The following is a 27,172-nucleotide window of genomic DNA, read 5'->3' as shown; positions in this document are numbered from 1 at the left end:
CTGAGCCCCCCGCCACCGTCACATTGCATTAGCGACTCAGTGGCATGGTATCCTCACATCAAATTAGTCTTAATGAACAGAAGCGAGTCGACTGAGAGAGATAATCAAACTTTTATTAAATGACTTAATCTTCTGTACATGTATAATGTCATGGAAAGAGATCTGTGATGACTGTCTGCGGAGGGGATTACGTCTACCCCCAAAACACGTGATATTTGTGGAAGCAGAGCCTTCTAAAACCTACAGATTATTTGCTCTAAATACAGAAAGTAAAATGCCACTACCAGCCAAGCCTGTTCCCTTGAGTAAACAAAAAGAGATGCATTTCAAATAGTATGTTCCTTCAGTTCATTTGGTTATCATACACACAAAAATGCACTGTAGATCACTCCACACATCTTAGATGCCATAAACAGAGCAGCCTATCAAATATTGCAAAGACATAACTTGTAAACCAATTACAGAGAGCTTTAAAAAAAGATTCCAGATACATATACATATACATATATATATATATATATATATATATATATATATATATACACACACACCGAGAAGGGTCAGACCCCCAGGACAAGTATAATACTCAGATGTTAGGAATGAAATGCGTAAAGCACATGATTCATATAAAGTCTTGGTAACGTTAAAACTGGAATGATTTTTAATACAATTTTCTTCATTTGTAGATTTCCGAATTGGAATTTAGTCTAACGAGAAATGATTGGATGGAAGTAACTCTAGCACTCATGTTCAATTAGATGGCACCAAGCTTTAAAACATTATTTGGATAGAAATGTCAGAATACCCCGACATGTATTGCGAGACTTTGGCTGACGGTACAGTAGCAGTGATGTCGAATTTGGTCCTCAAAAGAAGCTCCATTGTTACACTGATAAAACTGCTCTTAATTGAAATAACACTGGTGATTTCATGTTACCTGGGTGACGGCTGCGATACGGAGGATTTTTCATTAAACCGTTATACAAGTTTCAAAAGACTTTGTGTGCTTGTTTTTGAGCACATACATTCATTTTACCTTTGCTTTTATAGACCTTATCAAAAAAAATATCCCCCCAAAATGAACAATCTAAATGGCCTATATACAATACATTTACATTAAATATGTATACGATGACAATCGATCCCGTGAGACTGCCTCTAGTTCACTCAGCCTTCACCAACAACGGGATAAATCCTCCTCGGGGGGGGATGTACTCAGGGCTGTGAGGCTCCTCTACTTTACAGTTTCACCTCTTACACACAGAGAGACAGAATTAAACCGATTTAAGGACATGCTGCAGGGGGTCAGGAGGAAGCAGATCTTCAAGGGGGGGTCTCTACCTCGTTAGCTGACCCACCACCTTCAGCAGAGTCTTGTTCTCCTCTTTTAGCTGCTCGTTCTCATCCTCGATGTCATCCAGGTCCTGAGAAAAAAAGGCAAAACCGGGTTAATACTTTCTGTATTATTTAAAGAGAATATTCACAACAACCACCGTACGTTTGAGGCTCCGGCCAGTGTTAAATAATCACAATTAGAATAGGTCATTTATCCTGGGGAAATGGGGTTTTTGACAGTTGCTCCACTTTTTTATTAAATAAAATACAAATATATATATTTATTGATATAAACATCTCAAAAGTTAGTCATAAAATAATATACATTTAAATAGAATGAAGATATTTATACAAACAAAAGACATTAAGGTGTAATGTCAAAACAATTATGCAAATATGTACAGTATATAAATGTAAGACGTTTAAGTAAGGTTGTGCAATATAAGGATAATATATATAAAATAAAATAAAGATATGTGTACGAATAGAAGACGTTTAAGTATAATGTTAAATAAAATACAAAAATAGAATGAAAATATGAATATAAATATAGAAATTAAGGTAAAAATGTGCACTTTTTTTTTTTTTTTATTATGGGTGTTTTGTCGTATGTTTTATCCTATGTATTACCTGCTGCTGTTTTATGCCTTTTATTCTACATTTTATAGTTGTACTGTGAATTGTGTCCTGTGTACTGTACTGTAAAGCACTTTGTACATCCGTGTTGAGAAGGGTGCTATATAAATAAAGTTTTACTTACTTACTTACACTTTGTACTTCTATATATAGCATGTCAATTACAATATACTGGTGTGCGTCCCCCCCCCCCTACAGCCAGCCTTAATGGCAACAAATGAGACATTAGCAGCTCTAATTAGTAGAAATGAGAAAGGCTCTCGGTTGTGACACTCCTTATTTTTGTTTTCTTCCATCACTGATCATGATCGTGGCTGTTGAGACAAGATCAACAGCACAGAGAGAGAGAAAGTCAAACTGAGGAGGTCAGTGTCGTCATGCTGACGAGTGATGTGCAGACGAGTTTCAGACCTTTGTGTTGAAGGCAACCATAAGGGATATTCTTGGGATAACAATGTGACGATGTGAAAGATGCAGATTGTAGTGGTGAACCTATAGAGGGGTATTACCTGAATTTGAGGCTCTCCTTGGCTTTATGGCGTCTTAAAATGAGCTTCAGTTAGTTGTTTGGTGATCTGGGTTGCAATTGTACTGTTTTGGTTTATCCTCACTGCTTTGACCTCATGTCAAAACCCACTGTTTACTGCCTGCTCACACTGCGTGTAGCTAGTGAGACAAAAACAGTGCTAAAAAGAGAGAATATTGGATTTACACTCAGCAAAGGGTTGCAAACGGCGTTTCAAACTAAGAATACTGTTCCTCCTAATCTACTGAATGTGTTAATAGTTGTGCTAAAAGTTTGCCTTATCAATTTGTATTTATGTCGCTTTTTCACCATATTTCCACTGCTCCAAGTGGCCAAAAATGAAACAATAATAGTGTAGGGTTGTATAATGTATAGTATACATATTCAGCGTATTACACTCAGTAATAAGCACTTCGAGATTTGTCTTGGCAGATGAGAAGCGCTATATAAATTAAATATATTATTATTATTACATGGTTTGCCTTCAATTTAGAGAAGCAGACCTTTTTTTAGGTAGCTGAAATACATTTTTTATAAAGCAGGTCTCTGCTTTGCCTTCTACTGAAGGTACACACTGATTATGAATGAAAGTACCTCATATAACCCCCACTTCAAAAAATCCGAACTAGCCCTTTAACCTTTGAAAATACCAAATGTACAACTTACTTCTTCATAAGTTTGAAGATTGAATCACACTGATGTATGTGGGATGAGAGCAGGACTTCTCTCTTCACAGTATATGAAGAGAAAGAGATTTAAGTCCAACAGTTATCTTTTCTTTGTCTTCCAAATAAACTTCACTGAGGCTTCAATCTTCTTCTGCACAGAGACTGGATCAGCTGTTATCTCCTGCTTTCCCATCAGGCCTTGCGGGGGCCTCTCTTGGGGCCATTTCTGATGGCTATCACCACGTTTACCGTCCTTACATAAAGGCCTTCTCCTTCGGACCAGCTTCCTGTCCCTGTGATGCTATCAGCGGGATGCAATATTGCACTCAGTGTTTGCAGAGCGGTAGCAGTGTGTATCACGAGGACTGAAGAGGCGAGATAATAACCCAGCAACGTTTATTGGCCTCGTTGCGGTTCTCGGGACATTACAGATGAAAGTGTTTTATTTCCCCAGCTATGTTTTTCTTTAGAGATGCTAAAAAGTAGATTTGGTTATTTCATTTTGTTGTGTACGACCTGTAACAATATCATTTCTTAAAATGCAAGTAATGCATAATGAAAAATTAAATATACTTCATATTGTAGGTCACAAAAAGTATTCTTAAACCAAGAATAATTAATAATTGTTACTAATAATATAATGCATAATGACTAATTCATGAAGAAATAAAACTAGTGTACAATTCTTTTAGATTTCTTTATGTTTTCCCCTTGTTCTGTCAGTCTGCTAGTGGATCGCCGGAGCTGTATTAGTTTAACATTAACATGCTTATTGTAGTTGTACAGGAAAGAGTGAGCAGAGGGTCGAGTTGTTGATGTTCAGTTTTCTGTGACTCTTCACCCTCTCAGACTTTGAGTTGCGCACGCTGCTAAAGAGACGCGCTACCATGGAAACCAAACAATGGTGTAGCTGTATTAAAGTCCGAGTGGAAACAGTTGTGAGTAAATCTGATTTTGTCAGAAATCGGGAGAAATGCAGGAGAAATATGACCCCGGGAGGAAACCGGGAGAGGGCAATTAAATCGGGAGTCTCACGCGAAAATCGCGAGGGTTGGCAAGTATGAGTTGGAGGCTCTACCTTACTGAATGTGAGGTTTGAATTAACTTCTTTGAATGTTGCACGCTATGAAAACTGTAAGCTAGTTCTGAGAGTACCATAAAACACACTGCCTGAGAGTGAATCAAATGAAAGTAGAGCGAGAGATTTTACCTCACAGCACTGAAAAAGTAAATGATTGTTTTTTAAAGTTGAAGACTGTGTTAAATACGGTGCCTTCAGCTGCACACTTTCTTACACATCCATCTCTTTCTTTCTTTGATTTATTCACCAAAAGGATCTGTCAAAACACCCTGGGAGGTGAACTGCCTAATAAAACAAAAAGATATATATTTTCAGATTAGCTTGAGATGTACAATCTGAGATTTGTATCCACCAGGCAGCACATTAGGTTTTGGTGGAGAAATCAATAAGACATTAATGTTACATGCAACACTGGGAGGCAGTAACTATGAGGCTGAAATGTCATCAGACCTCCGGTGAGTTTTTAGAATACAAATTGCACATACAATGCCTCTGTGTAAAATGTGTGCTGTCGTCGTGTAAGTGTGTCGATCCAAACATAACTGTTTGTTTGTGTCTAATAAATAATCAGTGTAGAAAAACACAAAGCTTTTATAGAAAAGTGCACTAAAATGCCACATGATGATGTTCAACCCACACAGGCCGCCCACACATGAAACCACAAAGGAGCGCTCAAAATATCAGACACCACTGGACTCACTCTGTTCAGCAGGTCGATTTCCTCCTTCAGCTTCCCGATGAGGTCGTCTTTGTCCTCGTGAGCCTTCAGCAGCCGCTCGTTCTCCTGGCGCTCTCTGACCAGCTCCTGGAAACACACGGGCAACATGATTGCATCAATTATAGATATGTTTTACAGAGGAAAAGGTTCAAACAATTACTTAAAACTGTAATTATTTCAGTTGTATTGGAAACTGTTATTGTCAGTTTCAAAACACTTTCACTGAGGCATTGCTGAATGAAAGGAAAAACTCAAAATAACATGTTTTAAAAGGTTTTTCGGGGATGTGGTTTAGAATATTATAATAAAGTCCTGAGTAGAGGTCTGGCATCTCTCTGCAGTACAAAGCATTAATGTAGGGGACATAAATGCAACCGCAAACTCTATTCATTCTTGTTTTTAAAAAGGAACTACTGATAAATGCAGCTTCGCAGTATAAGAACATACATCTCATGTACTCCTTAATAGTAACGCAAGCCAAATGTATATTAGCTGTTTCTCTCTGAATGCGTCATGTGACCTGGCTCTATGACATGTCCTCACAACAAGGTTGAGGTTAGAAACTACTTAGCTTCAGAGAGTTGGTATGTTAGGGAGAGAATGAGAACTATTTGATGTCATATTCTTATTGTATTTACTTTCTAGTAAACATTTACTCTTATATATTTTTGTGTGTTTTTAAAAAGACTCTTAACACATGTCCTTGTCTGAACAACTTAAAGGTTTTTGTTAAAGGTCACAAAATGTTCCATTCAGAGGGAGTTTCTCTAAAGCCTCTTACACACCAAACTGAACCAAAGAACACGTCCCGACGGAACGCTGCCTCACGTCTCCTGCGTCTTGGCCATGTTTCGCACTGGAACACACGGCAAAGACTTCAGCCGGTCAGCCAAGTTGCACGTACGAACTGTACCGAGCTAACCTGAAGCGCCTCCATTGGACTCCTTTGTTTACTTATGTTGCATAGTGACATCGTTAATCACAACAGAGCTGCCAGCTAACCAATCAGAGCAGACTGGGCTCTGGTTTCAGACAGAGGGTGAAAAGAGGTGCTGTAGCACAGGCATGAATGAGAATTTAAAAAAAGCCCTTTTTGAACAGTAACGCATGTAAACATGTCACAGTAGAGGCATTAAATACAATTATGAACCTGAAAATGAGCAGAATAGGGCCCCTTTAATTCCTCTTACTATGTTAACGTATGCTCCAAAGTAAATTCCTGTGTAATCCTATAATAAACCTGAGCTCATCTGAACTTGCCATGTGACTTTCCTTCCACTCTGGGTTGTGGTCTGATATTATTTGGCTTTGTAGAACAGGTTTCATTGTGAGAAATATAGTTTCTAAAGATTAAACATACTGTTCATGTTGGTACTTGTTTGACTTATGTAAGCATTGTCTAAGGATTTAACGTTGCAGGCTGGAGACTCAGAGATTTACCTGGCAGCAATGTCATACGAGCCAACCTTCGACATACCCACCCCCGCCCGGGGAAACAATGCACACAAATAAGTGCATGAAATGGGATTTTATAAATGATTCCAGAGCTTTTACTCAGAGAAATACTTCCAAGCCACTGAGGTCAAAGCAGTTCTTACTTTAAAAAGCTTTTTTCCGAAACCCAGCCAAGTGACATTTTATTTAGAGATGTTTTTGTTGCAGTAGCAGCAGTGAGGGGTTGAGTGTCAGATCAGAGTGGTGTAGGAGGAAAAGACATATCTGCACTGTAAAAGGTTATCGCTTCAACAACACTGAGGAGGATTTCTGAGCTACACTTTCCAGCCATTAAATCACAACTCAGGCAACCGATCAAAGGTCTCAAAGTGACATTTCGACTGAACAAAGTGCAGCTGTTAAAGGCTCTCAGAACTTGGGATGGACTTTCCAAAAAAAAAAAAGGCAATGAAAAGTTGATAGGATTTGGAAGTTAAGGCATATATAACGGATGATTCCTCTGTGATTTTATATTTCCGTGGTGGTTGGGGTTGATTTATCTTTGGTTACACACAGGGAAAAAGAGGAAGGAAACCCAGTGAACGTCTTCAGGTCTGCTTTCACTTGCTGTGATTTCTTCGGTTGGATTTCTATTTCAAGGGTGAATCTGACACCTTGACGGTAACTCACTGGGCATACTGGAAGAGAATGAAACGCCACAAGAAAGCATGTTCAAGGAACAAATGTTTTTGTTCATGTCAGGGCAGCGCTGTACTCTCCTCAGTATTGATTTTCAAACATGAAGCTGACTTTGAATAACACATAAAACATATGTTTGAATGAAATATGTTCAATTGTTATAAATGATATCAATATAGTGAACATCTGTATTGCTTCACACACATATATGCTTGACACTTTGAATCACAAATCAGCTTTTACACCTGAGTGCAGGGAAATAAAGTTAAGAACATGAAGAACTTAAAAGAATATTTATATAATTTAAAAAATAATTCAACGTGGCATACATGTAATGAGTTGCTCATTTGCTATCTGTTTGAAATTATGGATTATAATTTAATTAAAAAATAACAGAGAGAAAATGTGATTAAAGAGAACAGTTTGTTCTTATTCCATCGTAATTAAACCTTATTTTTATTAAAAGCAGCAGGAAGAACTGGTGGTATGAATCACTGAAACGCATTAGCCAAAGTAATAACTAAAAGATAATCAGCAAGTGTGCAAAATGTTCCAAAAATATCAATCAAACCCTCAAGAACAACAGCACTGACCTTCTCACAGCAGGGAGGTGATCAAACCTGACAAAAGTGTGTATTCTGACTCATCCGGACCAAGATAAGATGCCAACACTTACTCACCTTCCCATCAGCAAAGATGTTTGTGTTTTAAGTCTAATAGCATCCTTTATGAAGTAAACTATCAAAGACAATAAACTGAGTCTATTCCTTTAAACACAATGTAACCGTCTTGAGTTTCTGTGGAAAATGAGTGGAACCGAGCAGTAATATGACCCCAGGGTCAGAAGACGCACCGCCTCCAGCTCCTCCATCCTCTTCTCTAAAGTCTCATCTCTGGTGTGACGGTTGTGTCCTTGTCTGCTGTTCCCCCCCGCCTCCTCCTCAGAACCCGGCCCTGAAGAGCTGTTACAAACACACAAAAACAGAAATACAAAATTAGATGCAACTCAAATGCTCAATTATTTATTTTTTAGTTTTAATTCTTGAATAGTTCTTAATAATGAAGGTTAAAATAACATTCTTTGAACAGGATAAACGTCATATTAAATTACTTTATTTCCCCAATTCCAAATCATCTTTAAGGAAAAGACCATTTTATTTTCATTACATTTCAAACCTTTATTTATACAGATAAATCCCATTGAGATCATTGATCTCTTTTTCAAGGGAGACCTGCTCAAGTAGTTCCACATGAAACATAAAAACATAAACAGAACAACAAAAGGACATCATCCAGCATCATTTACATAATTATCCACATAAACAGGTAGCTTCCGATTGAGTAGCATCCAACCGAGCTTTAAAAACATTTAGTGGCACCAGATTGTTCATTTATTCAATATAGGCTCTATAGACCTACACAAAAATACTATGCTTGCTATTTCTCTTCACCATATATATCTCCTGATGGCAGAGAGGAGCTCTCACACCTATTAGGAATATATTTCTATACATTCAATACAATATAAAAGTGTGCCCATCTAACTGAATTCTATTTAAGAGTTAAGGTAAAAAAATCTGCAATGTGACAAATGAACATCACCTTTCTTGGGCATTTAGTGGCTATTCCCACTATTTAAATTGTCCAATACCGTGTTCACACTGTTTAAAGGTAGGAATCAGAGCCACACTATTAAGCTTCAATATCATGACACATGGAACTGCTACCTCCGCGACCCGACCACGGATAAGCGGGAGAAGATGGAGGGATGGATGATGACACATCCATCATTAAAGAACAGGTGGGAACATTTTCTGCATGCCCTTTCAATTAGATGTGCATTATTAACAACCCTGTGCCTTTTATTCCATTATTGGAGAGAAAAGGCCATCAAGGATTTGAAATGTTGGTGCAAAAAGGATTCTGGTTAAGAAACAATTTACGTATTATAACTTTAAATAGGCTCAAGAATGGCGGTGGCCACTCGTGCGTCACTGTTCTTAAGCTTGTGGGGAAAAAACAAGAGGTTTTTGTATGCAGCTCGAGCAGAACATTAACCTCATCTCCTCTTCACCTTCTCGCTACTTAGAGACGGATTCCGGGGCAGCGAGGAAAGAATATTCATGTGCAGTATATTTTCTTACTGACCTTATTTCAATTATTATTGACGTGGAAAGTTGGAATGAGTTGCTGGCTCTACACCCACTAATACACAACTACCAACTCTCCCCGGTAGGAACACATTGTGCCAGGTTTATAAAACCTCCCTGGGAATGAAATGATTCTGTACGTCAGTGGGCTTCACTGGGTTGTCTGAAGGGGGCTGTCTGCATATTTCAAGACAAAGGACAAATATAACTCCTTTGTACAATCTGCATTCTTTTCAGGATCTGCCAACTACGATGTTCCCATTATTAGACAACTTTACAAAGTACTTTGGTCTACAAATAATATTCTAGAGACATAAAAAAAAAAACTTTGTTTTGAACAGATCCTGCAAAAAAGAAAAGAAAAAAATCACACCATGATCTATTAAATGATTTTCAATAAATATGAGAATTATGAAACTATCATTCCCTCTGAAATCATAAGGCAAAAATATAAATGTCAAACAATTATTTATTGTGGACAAAAACGCACAGCGAATCAATTTGATTGTTCGATTTATTACTGTATATTGTTATAGACCTCTTCCTTTAATAATTTTATTTTGCCTTTATCGAATATAGGATTCCTGGTTTTGAGTAAAAAGCCACATGATGTAAACATACGATTAAAATCTTGACTCCCCTCTCTCAGTTTCCGTCCTCTTTGAGGTTACTGTGGCATTTCTACTACACAAGCAGAAGGGGCATTTTTCAGTTATGTGACATTTACAGGACCAACGGCTTTGTCTTGCTTATTTTTACAGAGAGCCACACAGTGCAGGAACATCATTTATGATCAAGAGGGAGTCCTTCAAACGCTCTCCTTGGCACTCGCCTACGCCAAGATAACGTGTGTATTATTTGTCTCTCTCATGCAGTCTTCATGGGTAGTCGTTATCGGCACGAGCACACATGCAAAGCGCTTTTGCATGGACAAACACGTATACATTACAAGGCGTGATGACGACTGCTTCCCCTCTCCATGAGGCTGAAAAAAAGCCACAAAAGAGTGTCATGGCATGCGTGCCAACATCCTTGCATGTCATCGTGATTCAAGAAACATCTCCCTGTTTGCACACACACACAAACAACACACAGCAGGTGATAAAGCTAAGCCTAAACATCCATGGCCTCGAAACTAAATATCACACCGCGGCCCATTAGCACCCTGCAGCGTGAGGTCTGGGGGAGAGAGAGGCTGAGCCAATCATGCGCCCTCGGGAGTCTCAGCGGGTGGGAGAGGAGAAAGCTCAGACAGGAGAGCAAATAACAGCAGCAGCCACAGGTAGAACTATGTCTCCTACAAACTCAAGTGTCAATTTGTCCAAAAACAACATTGGAAACCTCGACATGCAGCACTGAAACAACAGATGAACAACCCGCCTCAACAGGCCAATCCTTAAAATAAAGAAAACATCAAGCAATTCAGAGCTGTTTTGAGCTGCTAAAGTAATCACTTATATCTCTCTACGACCCTTTGCATAAAATGATTGTAATTTATCGCTGGAGGCTTGCAAGTGCACGCCAGCCACTGCATTTTATTTCAATGGCTGCTGAGATTTCAAGTTAAAGGGGGCCTATCATGCAAAATGCACTCTTGTACATCTTTTATACATGAATATGTGTCCCCGGTGTGTCAGAGAACTCACCAAGTGTCAGAAAACACAACCCTCTCTCTTTTCCTCTATACCCAAATCTCTAAAAAAGGGGCTGTAACGGATCTGATACAGACTGATCCAGATTTTAATTATTTTCTACGTCACAAAAGGGGTGCTCCGCTTATTGGTCAATTCTCCACCTATCAGGGGAATGAGAGGTTGGGCCACAGCCGGCCATTGCCGCTCGAAAGCGCTGGAGACGCTGTAGTACATATGCCAGGCCTGTAATGCCCCTTTCACACCAGTGCCTTTTCAGCTCCGGCTCGGAGCTAGAGCCTGAAAAGCGCCGGGTTTTCCAGTTCACACCGGAGCTGCGCCGGCTCTTAGCTCCGGAATCCGCTTCATTTCCAGCTCCAAAAAATTGTCGGTCCAGAGGCAAGAGCTTTGGAGCTAAGAGGTGATGTCGCTTACGTCTCTCTTACGGCCCGTCCACACAGCGGCGTGCGTTGACGCTTCCCCATTCACTTTGAATGGGGTGACGTCACTTTTAGCCGAAATGCATCGTGGGAAGCGACGTGGAGCGTAGCTGGCGTGGCTCGCTGCAAAAGTTGAGCAATGTTCAACTTTTGATGGCTCGGTGAGGCGTCAGCCAATTGAATCATATGCCAGTACAAGCTCTAGCCAATCAAACCGCTGCTTGTGTGTCAGGGGCGGGAGATTCATGTGATTGGTTGTTGGTCGAGTTTCAGACACGCCCGCCGGCAAGCGTCAGCGCACGCCGCTGTGTGGACGGGCCGTTACGTCGAGGCGTGCAGGAAACTAAACCCACCTCCCATGGGTCGACTGTTATGCCTGCCTACAAGCAGTAGTGCCTATAAACACACTTTATAAAGTCAGGCAACACTAACCAGGCTTCGTGTGATTCTGTTTATGTGTACCTTACTCTGACCATCCGTTCACTGTTATCGATCATTGTGGAGAGAGGCAGACGTGTTGTTTTGTATTATTGCAGCTATCGGATGCAAGTAGTCAGTTTAGCTTCTTCGGTTGCTATGCCAACATCACCCGTTTTATACCAGAGAAACTTTCATAACAGCGTTGTGATACCAAACAGTGTCAATTCAGACGGACACACATTCACTTAGGCTAAGGGGAACTGGGGATATGCATCAGCTGCTTGTGTGAGTCGGACAGTGAATACTTTAGAGCGGCCGCTGCAGTGCGAGCTAACCGGGAGCTAACGGGAGAATACACTCCCGTGGAAGAGCAGCCAACACTGCAGCGGTCGGTAAATGCTGCAGAAACACATTAATAAACAATTAACCACGGCACTCTGGAGAAAAGTATAAGGTTGGAGAAGTCGTTATTCAATTTATTCTGGCTTCGTGTGATTAAAAGCAACACGATCATCGACCCGACGCAGTTGTTGTTGTGAGCTGCCGTAATGGCTGCCGTTGGGGGGCAAATCAGCGATGTAAACGGTGACGTCATGACGCAGCAGGGGCAGCTCTGGGGCGCCAGTGGGCGGTGTGAACAGAGCGGGAGCTGAAAAGGGAAACCGGAGCTGAACCAGAAAAGCTCCCGGTCGGAGCTAGAAACTGAAAAGCGCTGGTGTGAAAGCCGCAAAAGTGGCGCTGTAGTCTGCCACAAAAGCAGCGAAGAAGACTTCCCTTGCATGGTTGCCATAGTTGCCCTTCTGTTTATTCTCCGCTGTGGCTCTTTTTCTCCCTCCCCGAGGCAAGCTTTTGCGCCTCCTGCTTTAAAAACAAATGAATAATGAATCTATATAATCATATGTAAGGGATAATGTGCAGCGACGCGGTCATTATGGGGAACAGAACACCGACAGGCTGATCAGGAGCCCGACGCGAAGCGGAGCGATCTAGATCGGCATGAAGGCACATTATGCAATGTGCACATTATCCCGCTTATTACATGGCCACATTCTCGACAAAGTAACGACATGACTCCCAATATTAATTGAAATGCTTTTATGGATTTAGAAAATAGTTGTATGTATTGATTTAAATGGACATGCATCCGCTAAGAAAAATAGTCCGCTGTTACTGTTTGAACTAACGTAGCAACGGCAGGAACTGCTTCGATAGTGTTTTTGAGGAGCTTTTTGATTACAGATTTGAAAACATCGTTGCTTGCTTTAAAAGTAGCACAATTCATTATGTCAAACCTTGGAAAGTATCTAGATATCCCTGCCCTAATGCCAAAGTAACTGACAACTGAATATGTGTCGCCGTTTGATGCCTGTGTCTGGACCGCTGCGTAAAAAGGAGAGTTTCTGCCCCGTTACTTCTCTTCTTACTTCTATAAGAATAAAACACAAAGGACGGATATCTCTTTTTCTCCCCCTCTTCTCCCCGCTGCAGCCTAGCAGCTGATCTCAGAGCACGCTCCCCTCTCCTGCAGGGGGGCGTGGTGCAGCTCACAGAATCAGCCCCCTGCAAAAACAGCGCTGGAAAGAGCAAATAGAGCGAAATGAGGCATGGCTAAAATGCAGGATCTGTTTGGTATTTTGAAAAAATATATATATATTTATATAGGTATGGCCCTACAATATATTGTTCAAATATAGCATGATATGTCCCCTTTAAGTTAAGTAGGCAGGGCTGGCCCAGGTGTATTTTGGTTTGTAAGACTTCAATAGCTCACCCCCCCAAACTATTCAAGATGAGGTATGATTGGTAGATAGTTTAGCTAATAAATTGAAAGCTAGAACGAGCTTCAGACACACAAAAAAGGGTTGAAAAGCTAATAAGCAGCATGAGCTAATTCGTTTTATCAAACATATTCATCTGCAGAAAAAGCAGACAATGTCAAGTCCTAGATATTTTAATAGAATTTCATTTCAACATACAACAGTAAAAGTCGATTATATATTTCTTATTTATTAAGCAGTACTAGGTTTACTTCTCGATCATCTATTGACCCTTCTCTGTCTTAGCTCTGGAATTAAGCAGCTTTATGCTAAAAGTTGTTGCTTTTTAATGTGCAAGTCTGGGGATTCTTTTTGAATATGCCTCAAGTTATCTCCAAATTGTGTTCACAAAGGGTTAAACATTCAAGCAGAATAATACAGACATAATTGAGGTATTGGAAATTGGAAAGCCGGATAAGCTGGAGTTGAGAATAGGGGAGTTCATGTATTATACAGAAACGTTTATAAGCTAAGAACACCTAACTCTAACCAAATACCATCAAAACTAAACAAACCCTAACTACTAAATGGTCCCAAAACATGTATATTATCAATTAAAATGTTGGTTTGAAATAAGTAAGACATAAAAAAACGTACAGTTCATATCAATATATCAACAGGAGATATGGTTAACAAATGATAGGATATATCGGAGCTGCACAAAAAGCGACATTTTATTACAAAGGGTGTTTTTGTGGAGAGTATGAACACACTGTTCAGATGAATGTCTTGAATCTAGAGACAAGATAAAGGGACTAAAGCAGGAGAGGCTCGAAAAAAGAGTCAATTCGACACGTATCGATAAAGTTGCTCTGTCAGACTTCTGGTGCTGCCCGGCCCACCTGGCGGGTTTTCTGCTGCAGAACTGTGGAGCGTCCATGTGAAGCCGGGCCAGCTGAGGAGAGCAGCCGCCATGACTACAGGCCAGACTGAATGTCAGCTGCCGAACTTTGTTGTTTGGCGACAGCTTCACGAAAAACAAGCTAAATTCATGCTGGACACGCCAATGTTCTCAAAAGGACTTCACCACTTGTTAAAATGTTCGTGTGTTACAGGCTGCATTGTGAGGCTTCATCTAATTACTACAATTTTCTTCAAGAGTTTAGTCACTCCTATTTAATTTGTAGGGAAGTATAATGGAAGCAGATGAAAGCATATTTCATTTCGTCCACCATTTCTGTGCTCTCTGCCAAAACTTCTACAGTAAATTCTATGAAATCAAAAGAAAAAAAATCTGTCAAGGAGGAGTTGTTGGTGCAAGCATCAATCTTTTTGAAGTTTGAAAGCCCCTTATCAAGTGCAATCTTGGCCGAAATGAAGCACAGATTTTAGACTCCAATCCTTTCAAAGCAAATGATTTTTCTTCAAAACACCCTACCAGATACGCAGTGAACAAATTGTGGTTACGAGGTCCAGATGGTGTCCTGTCAACCACTGTTCAAATATGTCAATAAAAGGCATCTTTCTTGAGCCATTAAACATGAAAAGAGCAGCAGGGAGGCAAACGATCCACGGTGACAACATCAGGAAAAGGGCTTCGGACCCCTTCAGAGGGAATGACACAAAGTGTGTTTCTCATCCCGGCCTCTGTTCTGCCTCCTGACACATTACTAGTGATGCTGAGGCAGATAAACTGAGCTCTAAGTGTCCGGATAATAAAACAAGAAAAAAGACTCACCTCTTGTGGCGGCCGCTCCCAGATCTGGAGGTTTCCTGAAACAGAAAGGAAAGAATCACCTATACCGTACCTAACAATAACAGAAGAGTCTGAAGATTCTAATTTTATTACGGTAATACAATACGTTTTAATAATAAGAACGTTTTATTACACGAAGATATATTTGCTTTATCATTATGTGTGATGTATTCTATATTTTTTGTATGCATTTTCCTTACCTGCAACATTTTGTCTATTGCCCTTTTTTATGCTAAGTATGTTATATGTTGCATTCTCGAAGAAGAAGACTTAAGATGACCAAAACTAGCCTTTAAATCCTTTGAATAGAGTAGTGCTCTGCAGACTCTGATTTCATAAAGCAGTAGATATGAGAATGAGTTTTTAGATATCATTTGCTGTGTTCATCTGCCTTGGGTGGAGAAGGTTCAGCAAAAAGGAAAAAAAGAATTCCATCTACAGGATAAGAGAAATGTATCAGGACGGAGACCCATTTATAGAAAGCCTTAAGGTTGTGTGTGACTGTTTGTGAATCGCTGCTGCTGAGCGTCTATACAGATGAGCTTTGTTCCATTTAATAGTCCTACAGGAGCCCTATTGCCCCAAGTTGTGGAAGGCAATCTTGTCTTGCAACATGTTTATCTTCTTTTCCCATTATCGTATGATCTAAAGGTTGCTTAGATCATACAGCAGTGATGCTCCCTTGAAAATGGCCTGCGGTAAAAGAGCATTTCCCTGGAAAAATGAGGTGTGTGAGAGGAATACGCAGCTCCTCTCTCCTAAGGTCTTGTGCAGTGAAGGGTCCCAGGTTTGATCGAGGGTCCTTGGCTCTGCGACAATCAGAAGTTGGCTTTGGCGAGGAGGAAACGTCGTGCCCGCCTCTTAGCATGCACCAGCCTCTCTGTCTCAGTGACATATCATCCATTTCTCTATAATCTGTACACTGTGTCCTTTTGTGTCCTTTTGTGTCCTTTTGTAGTCAATTTCCTGTTGTTTGTCTTGTCTTACCCCGGCTGATACTTCACTAAATCCACTGTTTTAATTTGTAAGGTAAAATTGTAAATGTAAATTGTAAATCTGTAACCCTGTAAGGTGTCCTTGGGTGTTTTGAAAGGCGCCCCCCAAAATAAATGTATTATTATTATTATTATTATTATTACTCCTGGATGAGATACCGAACCCTCATCTCCTCCCTAGCTCAAGCCTGGATAGATTTACTAAGATGGAGGACAGTAAGAGGGCAGTCTGGTCACATGATAAATAATTCATCTTCTGAGCACCTGACCTGGTTCAAGCAACAGCTGGATTTAAGAGCGCTTGATGCCGTTTTAGAAAACTGACATTTTTGAGGATTTGGTGTAATCCAACAGCTGCAAGGGCTTGACTTGAAAAGCCAGTTGTTTTGACACTGCTCAGTATTTCCAGAATCCGTCTTTGCAGGAATTTAGTAAAAGACAGAAAGATGGTGCTACCTGTCATCGGTACTTGGCCAAAACCCATTAAATGTAATACATATTATTGGACTTCAGAAAAAACACGGTTGATGTCCAGCATTTGCATACTGGGGTTATAGACAATAATGTCTTTAACCCCTTAGATTAAGGACTTCAAATGTAAAAAGAAATATTTTAAGTCATATTTTGTTTGATTTAAGAAGTTGAAATCATGAATCGTCAACATTTTCTTTTTTTGATATTCTTTGAACTATTTGTTTCAGTACTACTACATCCCGATCCTAGAGTAAAGGGGATGCATCAGTCATGTAAACCCAAACTGAAAAAATGGAAGTCTGTATCCTCACATAACACATTTTTTGTTGAGCTGTAATGGATAATATTGTTTTCAAGCAGTAGTCAACCTCTATGAAAGCCTCCAGTCAACAGAACACAGGGAATAAATAAAAAATGCTGTCTATATGCAAATGTATGTTTACTCTCTTGATGCCACAGTCCAGTGTAACTTGAATAAAACCAACAGGATTCTTTGAAAACACAATTGACCTGAAACCCAGTTGTCTGGTTTCCCACAGGAGGCTGACTGCATAGGAAACAATTGCTTGGTTTCACATGTCCCAAGGAACTTTAATAAATCTGTTTTTGTAAGATCCGGCAAGTTCTATATTCAAAGTCTGTTTGCCTTCTGAAAAGGGTCAGTGGACTGGATTGATTATTTTCCGAGTTGAAAAGGGGTTGAAATAGTCAAAGCAACAATATGAGGGGAGGTCAGAGCGGTCAGCAGGCGTTGTGAGGCGATGCCAATCCTGTAACAGTCAAAACAATTTGTATGTGATTCTGAGAATAGACTCTGAAGCTGAAGCACAGTGATGTTATCTCCTGCTTCTTGTGGCTCGCGTGAGAATAAATAAACCTTATGGAACTGGTATGAAAGAAATCCTAGAAAATAAGTTAGATTTTTAACCAGCAGAAGACAAATTAATGCCTTACAGGCTTAACTGTGCAATATCAAACGGCTCTAAATTATGGCAGACCATCATACACTGTGCAATTCAGCAACATATCTTTATTACATCACATATATATTATATTATTGTTCTATATTATTCATTCGAAACACCTTTTATTTAACTTGTTTTTATAAATATTTTTACATTTTACTGGATCATTTTATTGTTAATGGATCAACTGTTGACATAATTCCCCTCGTATTCAGATTCTGATTATTACTTCTATGACTAAGGGATAAACTGATCACCGATATCCCTCTGAAAATAAAAGCATATTGTGTTTTCAGAAACATCCCATTACTGCTGCAGCTTTTTGGCAGTGTTTCACAGAGTGCACACCTCCTGTCTGGGATAGGTATCTGCGAGACAAGGTCAGTGTAATTCATGGGCGACTTCTTCACTGCACACAATACAAAGCCTGTGCAACTTTATTTATCATGCTTTAGCGGCGCTGACAGCTCCCATAAGCCCCGGCTGCAGAGCTAGTAAGAATACAGAGACAAATATCAACAATAAAACAAGTGCTTTATCCCTGAGCTAGAGTAGATTGCTACACGATGTGCATTTCTTTGTAGTGTAAGGAACACTCCAGGCCACTTTCAATGTGTAATTCAAACAAATGTCTTTTTTTTCACAGCTTGACGGGGTCTACGATTTGTGTCGACAGCTTGTTAGATTCAGAAGGAATGCCGTTTTATTCCATGAACAGATGATCTTTGGCTTTCCATCCAGCTGCCTACAGCGAAGTACTCAAACATTTCTCTGAACGCGTTTCTCTGATAAAAATCACAATTTTACTGGAGGCATTCAGTCAATTCAATTGAGAGGTGCTCTTCAAATAGGCATGCATGACTGGCATTTAGAAAAAAAAGACCTTATGCATGAACCAGCAAACCATGCTGATGAAAGTCCCTATCCTGGGAAAGATCACAGGTGAGTGTTGTTTGTTACTTTGCTTACTGCTGCAATTCATTTTATGACGTGTACCTTTGTGACAAATATGTGCAAACATTACTGCGACGTCTATTGTTATGAAAGAGATGTGTTTGCTGTTTTCATTTAGATGCTAGGTTCACTGTCTCAGCCTTTGATGCTGGCTGAAGAAACAATTGTCAAAAGGCCAAACTGGAACATTAACGGAAGGCTGAAAATAAAAATAAAGTTTAATCTGAAGTCTACGAAGCAAATAGCTGCAGAAAATCATGTTAACCTCTTACCCTGTACATCTGTTGCATGTGTATTATTCAAAGGCATTTTATTTGCTTACATTAGCATTACTTGCAATGTGTGTACTAGAAGAAACAAGACATCATTCTTAATATATTCTTTTTAAGGTTTTAAAATAGATCTGAATAAGTGGCTTAGGGACCCTGTTTTGTACAAATGTAGTTCACTTTCTCACCAAATAGCTTAAGTGTTTTTGCAGGTATCGGTCCTGTCGAAGATAAATATGATTGCGATTCAGTCGGCTTATATAACTGTAATCCTAACAATCTTGAATCAACAGTTATGAGGGTGATCAAATATTGTTTCAAGCTAAACGATGAAACTGCGTTTGCTGTCATCACCGGGGCTGCTGCTCTTGGCTGAAATGCCGAGAGATGGTGTTGAACATTTCCCTGCTGTTCAGGCAACATGCTCTGCATTAGCACACATTCTTTTGATTGAAAGGTGCTAATTAAAAATGATAATTAGGCTTGCTAAAAAAGTACTGGAAGGGGGTTGATAACAGTGTGTGTTTTGCATGTGATAGAGAGGTACAAAAATAAATTCTATTGCTCTGCAGTGGACCTGGCGCCACATTAAATGCAGATGATCCCGAGGAATGTTACGTATGGGTCTGACTGCAGGATCACTGAAGCAGGTTTCATGTAATACTTGCATACCGGAGGGAGGTAAGGCCTGATAACCAGGACCACATGCCTGCAGAGGGCCTCTCGCACCGGCACATATCAGATACATTAGTCCTGTCTCACTGGGAGAAGGTGTGTGTCCTGTCCATGCACAAATACACACTCACAGATATCGACTTTATAAGCAAATAAACAGCTGCCATGGCTGGACATGAAAAGCCAGATGAGTACTTCTCTAAAAACGTATCTCTTATCAAGAATTGAGTCGAACAGTGATGTGTATTTTATTCAAATGTCAGACTTATAACTAACTAAAACAGATTAAAGGAGTTAGTTTGTCAGATTTAACCTTGCAGAAAATGTCTGTGCCTACTTGGGTTGTTTACTTGAGTTTATAAAATGTCAACAATGTCCATCATAATCGCACAAAGGTTATTCAAATGGCTTATCTTTCATTTCATTTGAAAAGTTGCACTATTATAAACATATTTCTGTTGATAGAATGTGCGGTGGAACACATGTCCCACAAAGAGATGGAAAATACACATCATTACAGAATCTAAAACATCTGATAAACTAATTCAGATCCTTTGTGTTTCCATTATGCTGCAAACAGAGGAGTAACAGCTTGTTTGTGTTGGGAAATGTTCTGAGACTGTTAACAGCCCTACAGCTCTGAACACAAGTTGAACTGAGCTTCTAGAAAAAAAATGTTGTCCAGATATCTTGATACTAGCCAAGAGGCCTGACTGGACGCCGTATATCATATCAGGCCTGACATGGCAATCTCCGTCTCTCGTTGATAAATGGGGCCCGAGAGGAGCGGCACATTTTTGGGATGCTCCATCTTTACAGATGTCAAGCTGACAGCTCTGTAGTCAATCTGCTGACCACACTGGACCTTCTTTATTTCTCCCAGACTGCCTCTTTATGAGCACGCTGGCACCGGACCCCCAGCAGGTTATGAATGTCATATGAGTGACAGTGAGACATCTAAAGGCTAAACCACATCTGGTGTGCGATAGACGACATGCTGTGAGAATAGATTCGGCATTCATAAATGGACATGTTCAGTTTCAGATGTTGAGAATCTCTCACTATAAATTAGGGATGTAATGATACCAAAAACTCACGGTACGATAATATCGCAATAAAAAGTCCACGGTACGATATTTATCGCGATATTGAAAAATAAGAGGAAAAGAAAATGTGAATTTCTTTTTTTTTTTTTTCTTTATTAAATAATACATCTGATTTGTACAGCATTTTAGTAGGATAGTAGTATTTTAAAGTGTCAACAATATAATAATCAGACCCTGCAATAGAATAAATCAAGTTTCACTTTAGTTTTTCAAGTAACTCAACTCTAACTCACTCACTCAGCATCATCAAGGTTATCTTTTAGGAATATGAGCATGTCCACATTTCCAGGTAGAAGCTGGGATGTTTGGGCGTTTACAAAATCCCCTGTTGTGGAAAAAACTCTCTTGCTTGTTACTGATGTTGCTGGGACAGAGAGATATGCTTTGGCCATGGGTAACAGCAGTGGGTCAAACTGTGCATCGTCTCTCCACCACTTCAAAAACAATACAGTTTTTGCCAAGAAGGTGAGGCTTATTGACAGGGCGAGATATAAATATACTGTTGGTACTTGTCAATGTCTCTAGGTGTGTACATGTAGCCCTGTAAATACGATGTCCTTTTGTGTTATCTGTTGTTTTATGTTCATGTTGTAACCTACTTGCTGCCATGTTGGACAGGTCTCCCTTGAAAAAGAGATCAATGATCTCAATGGGACCATCTGGTTTTTTTTTTTTTAAATTAAATAAAATCGCGGTAGATTTTGTCAGTCTCACGACCAGTGGCGGCCGGCCCATAGGGGCGCCGCCCCCACTCTTCTCACATGTTTGATGGTCTTTAAAATAAAATAAAAAATATATTGAAAAAATATATATTTTTTATTTTTAATGAAAAAAGGTAAATATTATATAGTTGGTATCAGTAAAATGTATAATCCAAAATAAAATCTTGTTTAAAATTGTGTTACGATGTCTAAAGTTACTGATAAGTCATGTTTCCTGCCTGGCCGGAGCGTATCATTACCCTCTCTCGTCTAGGCGCAAAGAAAGGAGCCCTCAGCCAGAGCAGCAGCAGCCAACACATTGCTAACTGTTGCTATCTGTAAACTATGCCGCCGAAACATAATTTCAGCCAATCAGAGTCGTCAGATCTGATGCTCAAAGGGCAGCAATGTCAGCGCCCGATGCAGTCTGTGTCAGGGTTTGAGTTTTTGTGTGTCTAGTTTTGGGGTTATTTTGCTGTTCTGTCCTCCCTGTCGTTAGTTTCCCTGCTGTGTCTAATTGTCTGATTGTCTGATTGTGTTCACCTGTTGCCCTTGTGTTTCTCGTCTCGTGATTACCCCTCCCTGTATTTAGTCTTGTCTCTTCCTGTGTTCAGTGTTGGTTCATTATTTGTCGTTCATGTTGGTCACAGTCCCTTTTTGTTTGGATGCTACCTCGTGCCTTGTCATGGATTCTTGTTTTTTCAGCTTTTTGTGAATAAAGCTCGCCTTTTGTTCCATTTTGAAACCTGCTTCCCTCCTCATTCTGTATTTGGGTCCTATTTTTCACCAACCCTGACAGAGGTTGGTTCATTCTCCATGAATCCATGAATAGGTACAAGGCAGCATCCAAACAAAAAGGGACTGTGACCAACATGAAGGGAGACATGAACGACAAATAAATGAACCAACACAGGAAGAGACGAGACTAAATACAGGGAGGGGTAATCACGAGATGAGAAACACAAGGGCAACAGGTGAACACAATCAGACAATTAGACACACCAGGGAAACTAACGACAGGGAGGACAGAACAGCAAAATAACCCCGAAACTAGACACACAAAAACTCAGTGAGTTGGTTATGGCTAGAAAGGATCCGTCTTGTGTAAAACTCTCGCGAGAGTTTGCGAGTCACGTGGCTGAATGTTTACGTTTGACAGGCAGCCTTTCAGTTACGATAGTTAACATCAGTGGGCCACAGAAAATGATGGTGAGAAGCTAAACTATCTATCATGTAAATTGCAGGGAGTGTGATTGTAACTGCGTGTGTGACTAGCTGGATGCAAACAGGTAAACGCTGTCTTTTGTTTCCCATGCTTGCTCTTCAAACAGCCGGGGTCAGATACTATGTGCCTATATATATATATATATTTATTTATCACGATAAATAAACACACACACACACATTATTGTATATAGTTGAGTTTTGACAGCATCCATCAAACTAGATTTGTTTGCCTTAATGGTCTGTTTTCTAATATTTCTGTGTTTCTGAACCACGTCTGTGTCTGCATATAATGTTCGTATTTAGTCTCCTGATTTTAAATGGGAATTAAATCATTTGAGTGTTCCCAAAGAACCGGTGTTCTGCAGTTTCTTTGGACCTACTGTACTGTTGCACAGTTTACTGTAGAAACTATGTCCAGGACAAGGTATTTGGAAGTTTTGGAAGATTCATAGCTAACCACACTGAAGATTATGGAGGTATTGATCAGTCTTCTCATATCTCTAACATTACCAGAAGTCATAATTTAAGGGGTCATTTCTCAAAATGTTCCCTGTGTGGTTTATTCACCATTTCAAAAGCCCCACCTAAAATAATTTCCGCCAGCCGCCACTGCTCACGACGGTATTGAGACATTTATTTACCGCGATATATCGTTACATCCCTACTATAAATACTCGGGAAGGGGAGAAGCTGCAGGAAACGGATTCCACAGAATGGCTTGTTTATTTCCTCACTAGACTACCTTATGTAAAGAGTCAAATCCTCTGCTTTTTATTTTCTACATCCCAGCAGGTGCTGTCACAGTCTTCCTGTTAGTGCGGTGTTTGTGTATATTTTTCATACACAAGCCCCTCGCTTCGAGTAAACAGCCTCAGACGGTTCCAGCCTGAATCAGAAAGAGCCCTGCTGATGCAGAACAGCCGATCCATCTGGAACTCTGAGCAGCATCCATGAGAGCTGTCACTGTGTGGAGCAGCCATTTGATTTCTTCCATTCCTCTCGAATAACATTTTTCATGTAAATCAGACGATGTTTTACCGAAATACAAACTGAGAGGAGGTTTCAGTCGTTCGTACACAGCTGGATGCTTTTCATTTCCTGCGTGTGCTCAAATCTTTATTGGAAATCCCTCCGTGTGTTGGAAGTTGAGTGTGTTTGAAGTTGAGTTTGAAATTGCACCCAATGCACTTTTGAATATGAACTACTTTTACTAATTGATTTACTCCTCAGACACTTCCTGGACTTATTTGTAGGAAGAGCAGACTGTCTCTGCACGAGCTTGCCAAGATTAAAAGACTTATTTTGTAACAGTAACTGATTCACACTGCTAAGAACCAGACACCCTATACAAAAGCACACTAACCCTGACTCGCAAATAATGTTGGATTGATGTGGCTTTGGACCTTGTGAAGCTGCACAAAGAATGTGAGAGTGTGAAAGACCGGATACTTGTTTCTGAATCTGTTATTTTCATTATCTAGAATTCTTAATTGGTATTTTGCATAATGTATTACTCATTTGGTTTTAAAACAATTATAAAGCGCAGGGTGACTTTTTTAAGTTATCTGTCTAACATCCCGAAAACCAAAATATATTCAGTTTACAAGGATAGAAAACAGCAGCAAATATTTCACCGCAGAAGCTGAAGATAGTGCTCCATTAATGACTCAAACTAATAATTGATTATAAAAATGTATTGCTTGTCAGTCAGCTAATAAATTAAGGGAAATTCATCTCACTGCTAATATTGATACAATGAAAATCCATTTCTCCATAGAGTCACTTTAACAGTAGCTGCTTTAGACACATCTCAAGCTTATGTCACACTCCGTATGTTCCAACAGCCTTAGGAATTAGACAATTACACCACCAAAAACCTAACATGGGAGTGTGAGTCTCTCCTAGTAGCTTTAAGAGGATTTAAGGATATGTTTCTTTTTCTTTTAACCGATTTCACAGTGATGATGAAACGCAGAGACACCTTAGGGTTTTGCATCACTGCAGCTTGTCACACAAACTCTCTGAGCAACAGTGCCTCTGTTTGGCAGTAACCATGTACAATATCTAGCTTGTGTAGAGTGTGGTGGAAAATAAGACCATGTTATGGGACCCTTCTATATTAAATCTTCACTGTATTGAGGCTGACATTTCAGCTAGATACCATTAAAGGTGAGAAAAGATGCGCAGCTCTGTCCTCCTACCTCCTGTCTTGTAATTCCTTACCATTAAGTGTCCGGTGGCGGGGTCAGCCGCCATGGCCTCGTTCTGGAAAGTGTTGGCCTGAACCAGCTCCTCCTCCTCCTCCTTCCTGTTCTTCTCCACGGCGTCATCATCCTCCAGCTCATCCAGGCTCTGAGAGAAGATGAAGATGATGGATGAGTTTTGATCAGCCTCTGGTGGCTCGAGTACAGTCCCAGAGAATATGTTTCACAGGCAACACAAGAAGTCAGCTTACAGGGAAAAAACAGAAGAAATCGGAGAACAAGTTTTGGCAGATTTCACTAATGCCGGCAGCCCATGAATAAGCATGCGAAGCCCTTTGGGCCTTGCACATTTGTCAGCAATCATTCGTGAAATGGGACACCATGATATTTACTGTGTTCAAAGAAAATTGCCTTTGTAAAAGAGGCCCAAGATTACTATAAAAACTATGTCTAAATGCAGGTTATATCATTTATTTTCTAACCAGAGTGTATTTGAAATATGGCTGTTTCATTTAATTGCATATTTAAATAGTTAGTTGTTTTTTCATCTGCACTCGCTTTGTGTCTTCATTCCCATTTTCTTGCCATGCAACTGTTTCCGTTTCAGTTTCTTTTTTATTATTTTGCATACAAAGATGCACAGCTGTGTGTATTGAAGTTCCCATTAATCATTTAATAAATTCTGACTGAGATACTCTTTCCCACTTCTAGTTTTGTCATGCACATGGGATCTCGTAACATTGTAGGATTGTCTTCAACGTCTTTCTCTTGTTTTTTGTATTGAGAAATCAAATGTATTGTTTACACTCTGCAAAGAAATCAGGTCCCTGACGACAGTTGCTTGGTCACTTCAGTACACATTGCACACTGACAGATGTGTGGTGACCGACGAGGTCATTCCCACCATCACAGCGATGTTGACCTCTGGCTCATTGCAGCCAGGGTCTCCTCTTAATCCTCTTAGGACATGATCACATTCACTGCCAGGAATCCCTGAGGAGCTGCAGCTCAAACACTACATGGACTCTCTGGTCAGGCAACAGGAAATCGGCCTGTTTGCGGACCTTTCCCCTCTTGGGGACAGTCAGAGGGGATTTCTGACCAGAGGAATGTCCCTTGAAAAAACAATGAAATACATATACAAACATACACCGAGCAAACAACTTGGACAGACGAGTGGGGAATTAGCTTTCATTATTTAGGCACAGATTGTTCACATTCCCTGGGAAAACGTCCAACTTTTCTTCCTGTAATCTTAGCTTTATCGTGAATTATGTGCACAGCCTCAGCTTACTATTTGCATTACTTTACAGTGAACTGTGCAGCGGAGTTACCGGGTTCATGTGTCGGGAGCCCTGAAGATTCATTGCGTAAACAGAGATCAGCATTAGGATGGAGGGTTGGATCGTGACGAGAGACGGAGATTGGAGCCAAGCTCCCAGAGGGTTGCAATGCAAACCAGTCTTTCCTGTTTCATGCTGCAGGGCGAACAAAAGGTGCCCGCTCAAAAGACCCTTTAGTGGTAAAAATAGCCTTACAAGGTTAACAAGGAATGCAGTCCTTTCCTGCCAAACGGGTTATCAGCTGCCCTTTTCTTTTGACTCAGAGTTTAGCACTCTCCTCCTAAATTCACTCACCACCTCTCTCCATCTCTAACATGCATGTGCACAGGGGTGGACACACTAAAAGGAACCAGCACTGCATTAATGATCACCTTTTTATGTCAGAGATACTATTACTTGCATAATATGAGGTGTTCTTGCATTGCCACTCAGCATTTGAACGTGTACTCACAATATGTGGGTAAAAAATGGCAGAGGTTTTGGAGATTAAAAACTGAAATGAAATAGAGGTTTGTCTGCGTCAACACAAAGTAAATGGCACAGTGACTAACCCCTCTGCTATGGGAAAACTGGCCTGAAACGCAGAATTGGGAATCTCAAAGTTTTTGTTGGATAGCCATGCAGTCTGTTTGCTAGTATTCCAAATTGCTTTGCATTTCTTCTATTCCAGAAGAAAAAAGGGAAGGGGGTCCGAGTGTAACCATATAAGGGATGTTTTTGCCCCTGAATTCATAAGAATGGGTCTGTGGATTCTTATGGCAGTTTTCTTACCATGAAGCATGAACACAAGCAGGGAACGTGTGGAAGGATGCTTGGACTTGAAATGTTTTAGGGATTTGTTGAGATTTAATCCAAACAAAGGGAGTTAGAACAAATTGGATAACTTTGAACATAAATAGTGTCAGAGATACAAAGCATTGTTTTTAATGACACGTCTAACAGATCATTCTCCTAAAGCTTGTAAAAGAAAGCACACTTTGTATTGTATGTCATGTAGTGTATTTTGTT

At 40.1% G+C, this 27,172-nt stretch overlaps 1 protein-coding gene across 1 annotated transcript in view; it reads right to left on the bottom strand.

Annotated features, from left to right (window-relative positions):
- Window positions 1–92: 92 nt before the first annotated feature.
- pawr (PRKC, apoptosis, WT1, regulator) overlaps window positions 93–27,172 on the bottom strand; it is a 62,309-nt gene continuing 35,229 nt past the window's right edge. Inside the window, exons 3-7 of the mRNA XM_034074969.2 lie at window positions 24,841–24,969; window positions 15,234–15,268; window positions 7,951–8,059; window positions 4,947–5,051; window positions 93–1,424 (exon numbers count right to left, since the gene is read on the bottom strand). Of these exons, the coding sequence (XP_033930860.1) occupies window positions 1,338–1,424; window positions 4,947–5,051; window positions 7,951–8,059; window positions 15,234–15,268; window positions 24,841–24,969 (465 nt within the window). The 3' untranslated portion in view covers window positions 93–1,337. The remainder of the gene's footprint in view (window positions 1,425–4,946; window positions 5,052–7,950; window positions 8,060–15,233; window positions 15,269–24,840; window positions 24,970–27,172) is intronic.

The sequence above is a fragment of the Pseudochaenichthys georgianus genome, chromosome 23 (genome assembly GCF_902827115.2).
Source record: "Pseudochaenichthys georgianus chromosome 23, fPseGeo1.2, whole genome shotgun sequence".
Lineage (NCBI taxonomy): Eukaryota > Metazoa > Chordata > Actinopteri > Perciformes > Channichthyidae > Pseudochaenichthys > Pseudochaenichthys georgianus.
This window is presented reverse-complemented; position numbering and strand designations above follow the sequence as displayed.